We start from the raw sequence: 12,262 nt of genomic DNA, 5'->3' as shown, positions 1-12,262 counted from the left end.
TGCTACAAAAAAGAAATGATCATAATAGTAGAAATATTTCATGAAAGTTAAAAAAACTATTGCTAAAATATTCATCAATATTTCACTGGAAGGGTAGGAAGGAAGTCTCTCACAAAAATAGAATGGGAGAGGTAGAGGCCCAGGGTGAAGGAGGGGACAGAGAAGTTTAAGACACTCAACTCATAACTCGTGTAGGGTCAACATCCAGCCAATAAGAACCACATGAAGAAAGAATAAAAGAAAACAGAAACAAGGAAATGAGCACAGAAAAAAGTTAAGAAAATCAACATGCTGAAAAACTAATTTCTTTTGATGTATCACAAATTTATATTTAAAGCAGACCTATTGCTAGGCACTATTAGCAACCAACAAGTACACTGAAGCATTGAAGTTGGGAAAATATATTATTTTTAGCTTGAATTTCAAAAAAAGTCAGTTTCTGCAGTTGAAGTTAATAATGTTTTATTAATGCTACCAATCTGTAACTCTGTTGCTAATTTTTAATTTCATTATGTAATTTTCTCATTCATAACCTGGGGCAATTTTTGCATATACAGCTAGATATTATAAAGAAACATGTCTACCAAATGCAAATTCAGCCTTAAATTAATCAATTCCATTTATCTTTGTGATAGGTCCACCTTGGTTATAAAAGTATGTTCTTGTATATGTACAAATATATTTATTTTTTTACTGTTAACTATAAAATAGTTCAACTATTTCTACTAATGAAAGTGCAGATGAAGTTAAGTCCAGTGTTGTCTGGTCTTGAATTGTGTAACACAATTCAAATGCAAAACATATTTTGATATAGACTATATTTTACTAATTTATTTTCTGTAAATGATTTTACCTTGCCCCAAAATGGAGGAATGCATTTGAAATCCAGAAACTACACATTTTAATGCTTGCTGGTATAAGTAATTGGGCTATATCATAATTGCTTTGATGAAATAGCAAAGTCTAAAATATAATCTTGAAAATGCATCACATAAAAATATCACCAATACAGTATACTAATGCATATATATGGAATTTAGAAACATGGTAATGATAACCCTGTATGCGAGACAGCAAAAGAGACACAGATGTATAGAACAGTCTTTTGGACTCTGTGGGAGAGGGAGGCAGGGGATGATTTGGGAGAATGGCATTAAAACATGTATAATATCATATAAGAATCGAATCGCCAGTCCAGGTTCAATGCAGGATACAGAAGCTTGGGGCTGGTGCAGTGGGATGACCCAGAGGGATGGTATGGTGAGGGAGGTTCAGGATTGGGAACAGGTGTACACCCGTGGCGGATTCATGTTGATGTATGGCAAAACCAATACAATATTGTAAAGTAATTAGCCTCTAATTAAAATAAATAAATTTAAATTTAAAAATATATATATTGCCCTAAGTAAATGTAAAGTAACTTTTGTCCTAGGCAAATGCTGAAAATCAACACGCTGACTGAACAAACACTATATGCAAGTCGCTGTACATGGAAAGTACCCTCTGAAGTGGGGTCCTACAGTCCCCATTCTGGAATTCATCCCTGTGCAGTCCTCCCCCTTGAGTGGGATGAACCTAGTCTCTTGGTTTAAATGAACAGGAACACAGCGAAAGTGATGAGATGTCCCTTCTGACATTAAGTTATCAAAAGAGCGTGGCTCTCATCTTGGCCATTTCTCCTGTTCTCTTGTTCACTCACTCTGAGGGAAGCCAATTTCCAAGTTATAAGCTGTCCTACGGAGACAGAGGTCCACAGAGCAAGAAACAGAGGGATGCCAGTGGCCAGCAGGCAGAGGAATTGAGGCCCATGTGAGTGAACTTGGAAGTCGATCGTCCCCCAGTTGAACCTCCATATGAGACCCCATCTCTGGCTGGGAATAAGAGGGTAACCTCATGAGAGCTGAGGACTAGAGCAAAGTCCCTCTCAGATTCCTGATGGACAAAATGATGAGGTCATGAATGTGTACTGTTTTATGTTGCTTCAGGTGGAATTTGTTGTGAAGGAAAAGGGTAAAGTTCTGATTCCAATGATTTTCAATGAAAAACAGAATAAAGTTACAACCTCCCCCCCAAAAAAATGTTGCATATTCTTCTGTGAAAAAGAAGAAAACTTTATCTCAGCAAAATTAATATCCTGATTGGTGATTTTAAAACTTACCAGACTATTTAAATGTATTATGAACAATGTAATTGAATGTACATGCCAAAACACAGTTATAATCATGCCACTGCTCTTCTTAAAAAGGAAGTCCACTCCAATCTTAAATGTGGCCTAAAATGCCCTAGTGTGGTATGGTCCCTTCTATATTTATCCCTACCCAATTCTTCCATCATGCTCCATGAACTAACCTCAGTCAAATGTTATGTATTAATATCATAATTTCTACACAAACTTCAGGGCTTAGGTTCATGGCCTCTGAGAAGCAACCTGAATCCCTAGCTTCCACTCCACTGGTGTAGTGACCTACACCAAACACTTCTGCCCTGGGTGTTCCTCTACTTTACACAGTGCCACATTTTTGCTGCATTCATAAAATTATTGATGTAACAGAAAGGAAAATATATTGTAATTTACAATAAAAAGTTAACTATATATTTTCAACTTTGAGATAGAATAAAATTTTCTCTACTCACTTCTCTCTGAAACTTCTATAAAATAAGAAAAGGCAATAAGAAATAGAAAATATAATTTTATCATCAATACAATCAATAAATACTTGTAATAATATATATGATGAAGTGCCACCAAGAATAGTGAAAATTCATCTAGGATTGGAAATATCATAGAGATACAATACTTAAAGATGCAGACATCAGACAGATGTGCCAGATGCAAAATTCTTAAGACTAGGTGGCATATCCTGATGATAAAAATAGCACTTCCCACCTTACTCAAGAGAACAAGACTGTGGAGCAAAGTTTACTACTACTAAGTCACGTCAGTCGTGTTCGACTCTGTGCGACCCCATAGACGGCAGCCCACCAGGCTCCGCCATCCCTGGGGTTCTCCAGGCAAGAACACTGGAGTGAGTTGCCATTTCCTTCTCCAATGCATGAAAGTGAAAAGTGAAAGTGAAGTCGCTCAGTCGTGCCCGACTCAGCGATCCCATGGACTGCAGCCTACCAGGCTCCTCTGTCCATGGGATTTTCCAGGCAAGAGTACTGGAGTGGGGTGCCATTGCCTTCGAACAAAGTTTGGCTAGGGCTAATTCCATGAACTATTCCAGAGACAAGCCGAGGAGGTAGGACTAAGTGAGGAGATGCACAGGAATGCCATCTATGCCACAGATCTCTAAGAAAGGAGAGTCTAAAAGCAATCAGCAGTCCTATAAGTGCCAATCACTGTCAACTTAAAATGAACAAAAACGCTAAGCCAGTTTACATACACAGAGACACATATCATGTAGGGCTGTACTGTGAGCCACAGGGACCTCTCACCCTTCCTAGAGCACGGCCTTGGCCCTTCCCCTACACTATCTTTTTACAATACCCATTTCCAGATAAAAATAACGATGATGACAGTAACAACAAAGAAACTATAAATATTCTATCAATAAATACAAGAACAAAGATGGGGTAAATGATTAGGAAACTAATCACTGAGGGAAAATATACACCTTAAAAACATGTGGCCTCTAAGGTAGAGACGGTGAGGGACAGAGAGATGGTGAGGGACGGAGAGGTCTGGGGCGCCACGGTCCATGGGGTCACGAAGAGTCGGACACGACTTGGTGACTGAACAACAATAACCAAGGTAGAAATAAAAGAATAAGTCAGTGTTATGATACAGAATATGAGGCGAAACTAAATTGCCAGCATGGATGCACCAGACTCTCTAGTGGCTAGAGACATTCTCTGTAAAATGAGGAACAAAACAAGGATGCATGGAAATACCTACTGAACAGAAGAAACAGGCCTTTCTAAAACCACCTTTCACATATTTGTCTCTTTGAGGATCTCCTCCCATTCAGGGTTAGGACTTGTGTGAAGCAAACAAGACTTGCTTCAAAAATATAACATTTAAGGATACACTTACAGGGTTGAGAAAGTGCAAGGTTGGTACCTCATGACCTTGACAGTAAATGCCTCCTTAATCCTGGTGCCTTAAGAACCTCCCCTTGCCTCATTCAGGCCCAGTCCTGCTCAAATTCTCCCTCTTGCATTTTCCACTAGCTCTTTCCTCCTGACAAGCTCAAGTATGCCATTTACAGATAGCCAGCTCATCTCTAGAATCTGGATTTCTTAGATAGAAATTAAGGGCCTTCTCTGGTGGCTCAGGCAGTCAAGAATCCACCTGCAATGCAATCAATCCAATTCCAGCATCGGAATTCCTAGATCCAATTCCTGCATCGGAAAGATCCCTGGAGAAAGGAATGGCTACCCACTCCAGTATTCTTGCCTGGAGAATTCCATAGACAGAGGAGCCTGGCAGGCTACAGTCGGTGGGGTCGCAAAGAGTTGGACATGACTGAGCGACTAACACACACAGGAAGAAATTAAATATCACTCCCTGTGGCCCACCTGTTTCTGAGTCTTCCAACTTCTCTCATTAACTAAACCCTATTTCAACCTCCACAAATCTTTATTGTTGCTTCCAAAGAAATCAGTTTTACAAATTCCCCATACTTAATCTCCAAAGACCAGACCCTTTTATACCCACACATATGGAAGAAAGTTAAAATTTGGGAAGATAGTTGCCAGATTTTTCTTATGATATATATGATTGTAAGGTATCAGACAACACCTGCGTCTTAACAACTTAGTATTGACTATTTTCTCTAGTTTAAAAAATATTAACAGTAAAATGAGATAATGTATGTGAAAACTGAAAGTAAAACTATTACATAAATGTCAACTGTGATTCATCACTATTTCCTTTTTACCTAAATCTACTATAAACATATGTCACTTCTAAGTTGCTAGAATGGGGCAATATAAGAAGAAAAGACTGGCTATTTTTGAAGAAATGTGAAAACTTACTACACAGAACTTTGGTAAAGATGATTGAACAGTGTTACAATAACTTAAAATCTATAGAAGACATCGTCGTAAGGCCTAAATTCAGGTGTTTTCTATGTGCTTAAAGAAATGAAAACTGACAGTAAAGCAGTCCATTTTAACGTGTTGTGTAATATTTTCTTCTTTGAGAGGCAAGTTCTTGACACTGAACACGTTTTGAGGATTGCCGTACATAAGGCTTCATCTATGTAATTATTTATGGATAAATCCATTTCAAAATGAGGTAATTTTACTGAAACTAAGCTATTTGCATAGTACAAGACAGGCCTGCTATACCCACAGACATCTAATTTACAGTCAAAAGTACAAGATATTTAAACATACAGAAGCCATAAATGGATAAGATAAAAAGAAAAAAAAATCTCTATCTTATCAATAAATTTGTGCCTAAAATATCATTTAGCTTTAAAGAAACTATTCCTAAGTCTGATAATGATCCACACCCAGAGTAACCTTTCTAAAACTGTCATTAGTGAGCTGGTGATCATACTACTCACCTAATCGCATCATTGGTCTCAGAAACAGCTTTCAGGTACTCCTTCAGATAATAATAATTAAAGCAGTATTTCCGGATCTTATACCCCCGCCATCGCCTCTGAATCTATTGACGTAAATAAAAAGATAAAATATGCCAGTGAACATTTTTAGAAAAAAAAATTAATAGTTTTTCAAAATCAGGTTAATGATGGATGATGATTAAATCTTATCAAATAAATTCTTAGACTTTTATACTATTGTAAAGAATCCGCCTGCAATCTGGGAGACCCCTATTCAGATCCTGCGTTGGGAAGATCCCCTGGAGAAGAGATAGGCTTCCCACTCCAGTATCCTTGGGCTTCTCTGGTGGCTCAGACTGTAAAGAATCAGCCTGCAGTGCAGGAGACCTGGGTTCAATCCCTGGGTTGAGAAGATACTGTGGATGAATGCCTGACAACCCACTCCAGTATTCTTGGGCTTCCCTGGTGACTCAGATTGTAAAGAATCCACCTGCACTGTGGGGAGACCTGGGTTCATTCCCTGGGTTGAGAAGATACCCTGGAGAAGTGCAGAACAACCCCCTCCAGTATTCTTGCCTGGAGAATTCCCATAGATGGAGGAGCCTGGCGAGCTGCAATCCATGGAGTCACAAAGAGTCGGCCATGACTGAGAAGCACACACACAAATGTAACAGTTTGTTGTGTAGCTGCTAGCTGTGTTTCTTTTTCGACCCCATGGACTGTAGCTCATCAGGCTCCTCTATTCATGGGATTTCCAGGCAAGAATAATGGAATGGGTTGCCATTTTCTTTTCCAATAACAGTATATATAGTTGCAAATATAGGTTTACTCATAGATTTATAATAAATATTATAAAGACAAAAACATACTCTAGGTTACTATAATTTATTTTATAACATTTATAATGGTTTTAAAAATACTGTGTGAAATTAACTATTGAAAGATCAAAAGTTTGCTTTACTGATTCCTACCACTTCCACTTCCTGACCAGATGGATTTTTTATTTTTTTAATAACCAACTGGCTGAAAGATTGTATTTTGTCTCATTGAAATAAATGTTTTTAATGGACTTTTTAAATACAGTTGTATCAAAATCTTTAAATAAAATGTTTTCTTGTACCTTCATCATCACATTTTAATTCTTCTTTAACTAAATCACTGCAGATGGTGAATGCAGCCATGACATTAAAAAACACTTGCTCCTTGGAAGAAAAGCTATGACCAACCTAGACAGCATATTAAAAAGCAGAGACATTACTTTTCCAACAAAGATCCATCTAGTCAAAGTTATGGTTTTTCCAGTAGTCATGTATGGATGTGAGCGTTGGACTATAAAGAAAGCTGAGCACAGAAGAATTGATGCTTTTGAGCTGTGGTGTTGGAGAAGACTCTTCAGAGTCCCTTGGACTGCACGGAGATCCAACCAGACCATCCTAAAGGAAATCAGTCCTGAATATTCATTGGAAGGACTGATGCTGAAGCTGAAACTCCAATCCTTTGGCAACCTGATGCAAAGAACTGACTCATTGGAAAAGACCCGGATGCTGGGGATGATTGACGGCAGGAGGAGAAGGGGACGACAGAGGTTGAGATGGTTGGATTGCATCATGAAATCAATGGACATGAGTTTGTGTAAACTCTGGGAGTTGGCAACGGACAGGGAGGTCTGGTGTGCTGCAGTCCATGGGGTCGCAAAGAGTCAGACATGACTGAGCGACTGAACAACAACAATGACATAAATACTCTCTTCGCCTTATTTATAGATGAGAAAATGCTAAAAGGAAAATATTCAGTTTTCCCCATAATTATACAGCTATTATAATTGTACAGTTTTCCCATAATTATACAGTTACTAGTGATGGACTTAAGAATCAAATTAGAACTTCAGGGGGCCTGTTCTCTAAACCATTGCAACACAGAACTGTGAACAAGGGGAACTGTAATTTTCAATGAACAAATATTTGTTTAAAGTATCTAGTTTTTTAGATAAGAGAAATGTTGGTGTCTAAAAGAACATACTTATTAAATGGGCTACTAAATGCCTTCAAAGCCCCAATAATCATAAGAAAAATCAATCACTTTAAGCTTTACCTTTGCTAATACAATCGCTATTAGAAAAACTCAAAACAAAACTTTTAATATGTAGATCCTAATTTTGTGGAAAACCGAAAGTCTATAGTATAAAATACCTCAACTTCTTTAAAGGAGTAGAAGAAGAAGAAATAGAAAAAATTAGAAAAAAATGTTAACTTAGCCTTGCAGAAAGACTAACTTCATTCTTTAAAAATTTCAAGTAGTTTGCATATTCATAAATTATTCACACACTCCAATACTTTGGCCACCTGATACAAAGAACCAACTAATTGGAAAAGACTCTGTTGCTGGGAAAGATTGAGGGCAGGAGGAGAAGGGGGTGACAGAGGATGAGATGGTTGGATGGCATCACCAACTCCGTGGACATGAGTTTGAGCAAACTCTGGAAGATAATGAAGGACAGGGAAGCCTGGCATGCTGTACTCCATGAGGTCACAAAGTTGGACACAACTTAGTGACTGAATAACACACATGATGAACAATTTTCTTTGGATATGAAGTCCTTCCAATGTTTTGCACAGTTAGCTGGGCTAGGAACACACATCTTCTTTAAACATCTTTTTTTTTTTTTTTGTCCATAGGAAAAAGTGACTAATAAGAGACTGAACTTTGGTCCACTGAGTTTTATCTGAAAAGCCTAAGGGTTTTAAGCTAAATACGTTGAGTTTAAAATCTTTATAACTTGATTCAATGCCATTCTCCCAAATAAATGTCTTACTTGAATTGTGATCCCCTAATTTTCTCTGTTTTAAAATATGGTCAGTTAAAAGGTATTTTACAATCTGAAATATTAAATGTGAAGACTTTGAAGAAATGTTTAGTCAACCGCCTAGTATAAGAATGACTAAAATAATTGAAGAGATGCTAAGCCACTTATTGTTCATATTGTAAGAACAATTAAATAGAGAAATTAGTTCTGGAAAGTAAAACTAAGTAGAGTAACAAGCTAGCGTAACAATGCTAGCATAACAGTGCCTTTCTAAATATTTTTCAAATGATCTTATTTTAGAGCTTTATTCTCTAAATTAAGAAAAATTAATTTTTCTAGAGTTCTATTTTACCATCTGAGCCACCAGGGAAGCCCAATTTAGAAACTATCTTCCTCTAATTTGACAAACATCATATTATGTCTGGCAAAGAAATGGGAGGGATTGATATAAAAAGCATTTTCCTAATGAAAAAGAATAATCTATTGGAATACATATACATATATAAATCATACATGCAAATAATGACTATTTTCCTGGCTTATTTAACTTAATCATTACAGTATCATTCTGAGGTGGAGATTATCATTAGCTTTCTTTGATAGAAGAGGAAATTGATGCTTAGAGAGCTTAAATAAATGCCTGAGGTTATACATTAATAGCTAGTTGGATGGCTTCACATGAATCTCAGCTTACTTTTATTGCATATACAGTAATAATTATATTAAACACAGGAATACTTACAAACAAAAGCGCTGATAGACTATCCATCATCAGCAATAGAAATGACTCAGGAAGCATGGAAAAATATTAGGATATCAAACAGTGTTAAGGGGTGGACTACCTACTACATAGAAACGTCATTAAATTCTAAATAAGATTAGATATGTCAGAAAACATAAAAGATGCATGCTGAAGTCCTGAGAAGGAAAGATGGTGGTTTATGTTTAGGTCATGGCAGAGTAGTGGGGAGAAGCTGAAAGGGCTTCACTTGGAGAGAAGCTGAAAGGGCAGAGTCTGCAGCTGGCTGAAAAATCTGTGCCAATAGCCAGAGAACTAAAAGAAGCCCATGGGATGGACTCCTTCCCACTCCACAGGGAGCAGGCACCAGAAACAGCACCAAACACATCCACAGAGTCCACAAATGCACTCTCAGAGAGTCTCGTAATGCCCTCAGTCCCTAGACATCCACCCAAAGTCACGCTACAATTCCTTTCCAGATATTATGCTAACTGCCTTAATTTTCATGGTATCCTTGTGAATAGGGCACGATCTCCATGTTAAAAATAAAGAAACTGAGGTTAAGTAACTTGATCTAGGTCACAGCATAACCAGCAAAACAGTAAATGGCAGAATTGGGATACAAACTGCTCTGTCTTATTCCAGAGACCAGGCTCTTTCCACTAAAACATGTGATGAATGTACTGTATAAAGAGAAAGAGTGTGTGCATGTTCTTTCATTTAAAATGCATAGTAATTTTTTTTTTTTACATTAGAGGAATTCCAGTTTAACCAATATTTATTTAATGGACATGAGTTTGAGCAAACTCTAGGAGATGGCAAAGAACAGTGAAGCCTGGCATGCTGCAGTCCATGGGGTCAAAAAGAGTCAGACACAACTTACTGACTGAACAACAATTGATATAAGATATAATATAGGCTGGCGTTCCACTATACTTATTGCTATAGGAACAAATATCATCTTAAATTTTGCCTAAATGTCCTGTTGATATCCCAGTACTAGTGAATAGACTTTTACTTTTTTAAAAAACAAAATATTTTCAAGAGGCAAGATGATTTTGGATAATGTTCTTAATTTCAAGGTGAGTGGGTTACAGTTTCCCAAAAAAGGGCTAGTGTTCACGTCCTTCAAAGTAATTAGCAACTTTCAGAAGTGATAGGTATAAAACAATTATTGTCATTGATCAGCTCTGAATAGATAATTTTAAACAAAGTCACTGCATGCTCAGCAGATTACAGCTTGTTAACGGGCAAGTTCTAAATGACCTCTTAAGCTAGTCAAATCAATGATGCATATTCCTCATTAAGTAACATCAAAATGTAAGTGGTCTTATAAATAATGTTTATTTTAAGCACTAAAATAAATGGCAAAACCTTGATATATCAAAAGCCATCTGTTCATAGAAAATATTTTCCCTCCATTGGGTTTATTATTATTCCTCAAAATTCACAGTAATCTTAATGTTGTCAAAAGAGAGAAAAAACATTTTCACACCTAAAATTAAAATCAAAATATGAAAGACAATATATCACTGATGATAACGTGCCCAGGACTAAAGCTCTAGTTGTACATGAGAGCATATAAACAGGACTCTCATTCATTACTTTTACTTATTTGAATGTTGAACATTCTGCAAAGACTATACAGTGAGCCCAGAAAAGTGGGTTTACCAAATTTTCAAAGATAGGGTGTTTAAAACCAGTAATATCAAAGTTTTCATTCTCAATGTCACCATATTATCATGTCAATATGTAGAAAAATAGACATGTTTTTAAACTAGAAATATATATATTTTAAACTAGATGTTTTTAGCTATCTGGAGATTTTGGATAATTATTCCATATGCAGTTTCTTCTCTTTAATATTCTGTTTCCCTACTCTACTGGTCTTTGTACTTCTTTTCTCTAAATTTCTTTAATCATTCCACAAAGACATTGGTACCAGAAGTAGTAGGAGGGAGAAAGAAATAATTTTTTGCATGGGGATGGAACATTTAAATCTGCCTACCATCCAGCAAAAGCTAGGATTTATCTAGAGGATCCCTTCCCCTCTTATTCCTTAGGCTAACATTTGGGGATAGCTTCTTCCATGTGAATAACATTGTGTCTTACTTGTTTTGTATTCTTAGAACCCAACATATAATCTAGTAAATAAGAGGAAATCAGGGCTTCCCTGGTTGCTCAATAATAAAAAATCTTCCTGCCAACGCAGGGGTCATAGGTTCCAACCCTAGTCCAGGAAGATATGATATGCTGAAGGACAATAAACCCATGTGCCACAACCATTGAGCCAGAGTTCTAGAGTCTATGAGTCACAGCAACTGAACTCATGTACTGCAGTTACGGAAGCCCATGTGCCTAGAGCCCATCCTCCACAACAAGAGAAACCATTGCAATGAGAAACTGGCACCCTGCAACTAGAAGTAGCCTCCCCTCAGCACAACAGCAAAGGCCCATGTGCACCAACAAAGACCCAGTGTAGCTATAAATAAAATAAATAAGTAATTTTTTTTTAAAGAGAGAATCAGTATTTCTTCCCTGAATTATTTTACCTATTTATCTGTGGTGTTGGAGAAGACTCTTGAGAGTCCCTTGGACTGCAAGGAGATCCAACCAGTCCATTCTAAAGGAGATCAGTCCTGGGTGTTCTTTGGAAGGACTGATGCTAAAGATGAAACTCCAGTACTTTGGCCACCTCATGAGAAGAGTTGACTCATTGGAAAAGACTCTAATGCTGGGAGGGATTGGGGACAGGAGGAGAAGGGGATGACAGAGGGTGAGATGGCTGGATGGCATCACCGACTTGATGGATGTGAGTTTGAGTGAACTCCGGGAGTTGGTGATGGACAGGGAGGCCTGGCATGCTGCGATTCATGGGGTCGCAAAGAGTAGGACACGACTGAGCAACTGAACTAAACTGATTTATCTCTATCTGATTTTGGAGTCATTATTCTAAACATAAATACTTCATAGTAGTATAAATATGAAAACAGGGTTATAAATAGTTTAGTAGATTGAGATGGATCCTTATATATCTGATATATATTTAACCATTTTCTGATTAAAGCCACAGAATATAAACTTTCCTTGTATTTTTCCTACTTTAGACACAAAAAGGAAACAAAAGAAAAAGGTCAATTGATGCTTTGAGTTAGATATTTGTAAACAAAAATTTTTATTACATAAAAGAACCAATAAATTTGG

The 12,262-nt window shown here is 37.1% G+C and overlaps 1 protein-coding gene across 6 annotated transcripts in view; it reads right to left on the bottom strand.

The window, feature by feature from the left end:
- SPATA17 (spermatogenesis associated 17) overlaps positions 1-12,262 on the bottom strand; it is a 265,096-nt gene that overhangs the window by 194,170 nt on the left and 58,664 nt on the right. For all 6 annotated transcript variants that reach the window (XR_009490826.1, XM_002693949.6, XM_005216791.5 and 3 more), the window contains one exon: positions 5,517-5,620. Coding sequence is in view for 5 of the 6 variants with exons in the window: in XM_002693949.6 (XP_002693995.2) it covers positions 5,517-5,620 (104 nt within the window). In the remaining variant the exon portion in view is untranslated. The remainder of the gene's footprint in view (positions 1-5,516; positions 5,621-12,262) is intronic.

This window comes from Bos taurus, chromosome 16, assembly GCF_002263795.3.
Source record: "Bos taurus isolate L1 Dominette 01449 registration number 42190680 breed Hereford chromosome 16, ARS-UCD2.0, whole genome shotgun sequence".
Classification (NCBI taxonomy): Eukaryota; Metazoa; Chordata; class Mammalia; order Artiodactyla; family Bovidae; genus Bos; species Bos taurus.
Note: the sequence above shows the minus strand (reverse complement) of the source record. Positions and strands in the feature narration are given on the sequence as shown.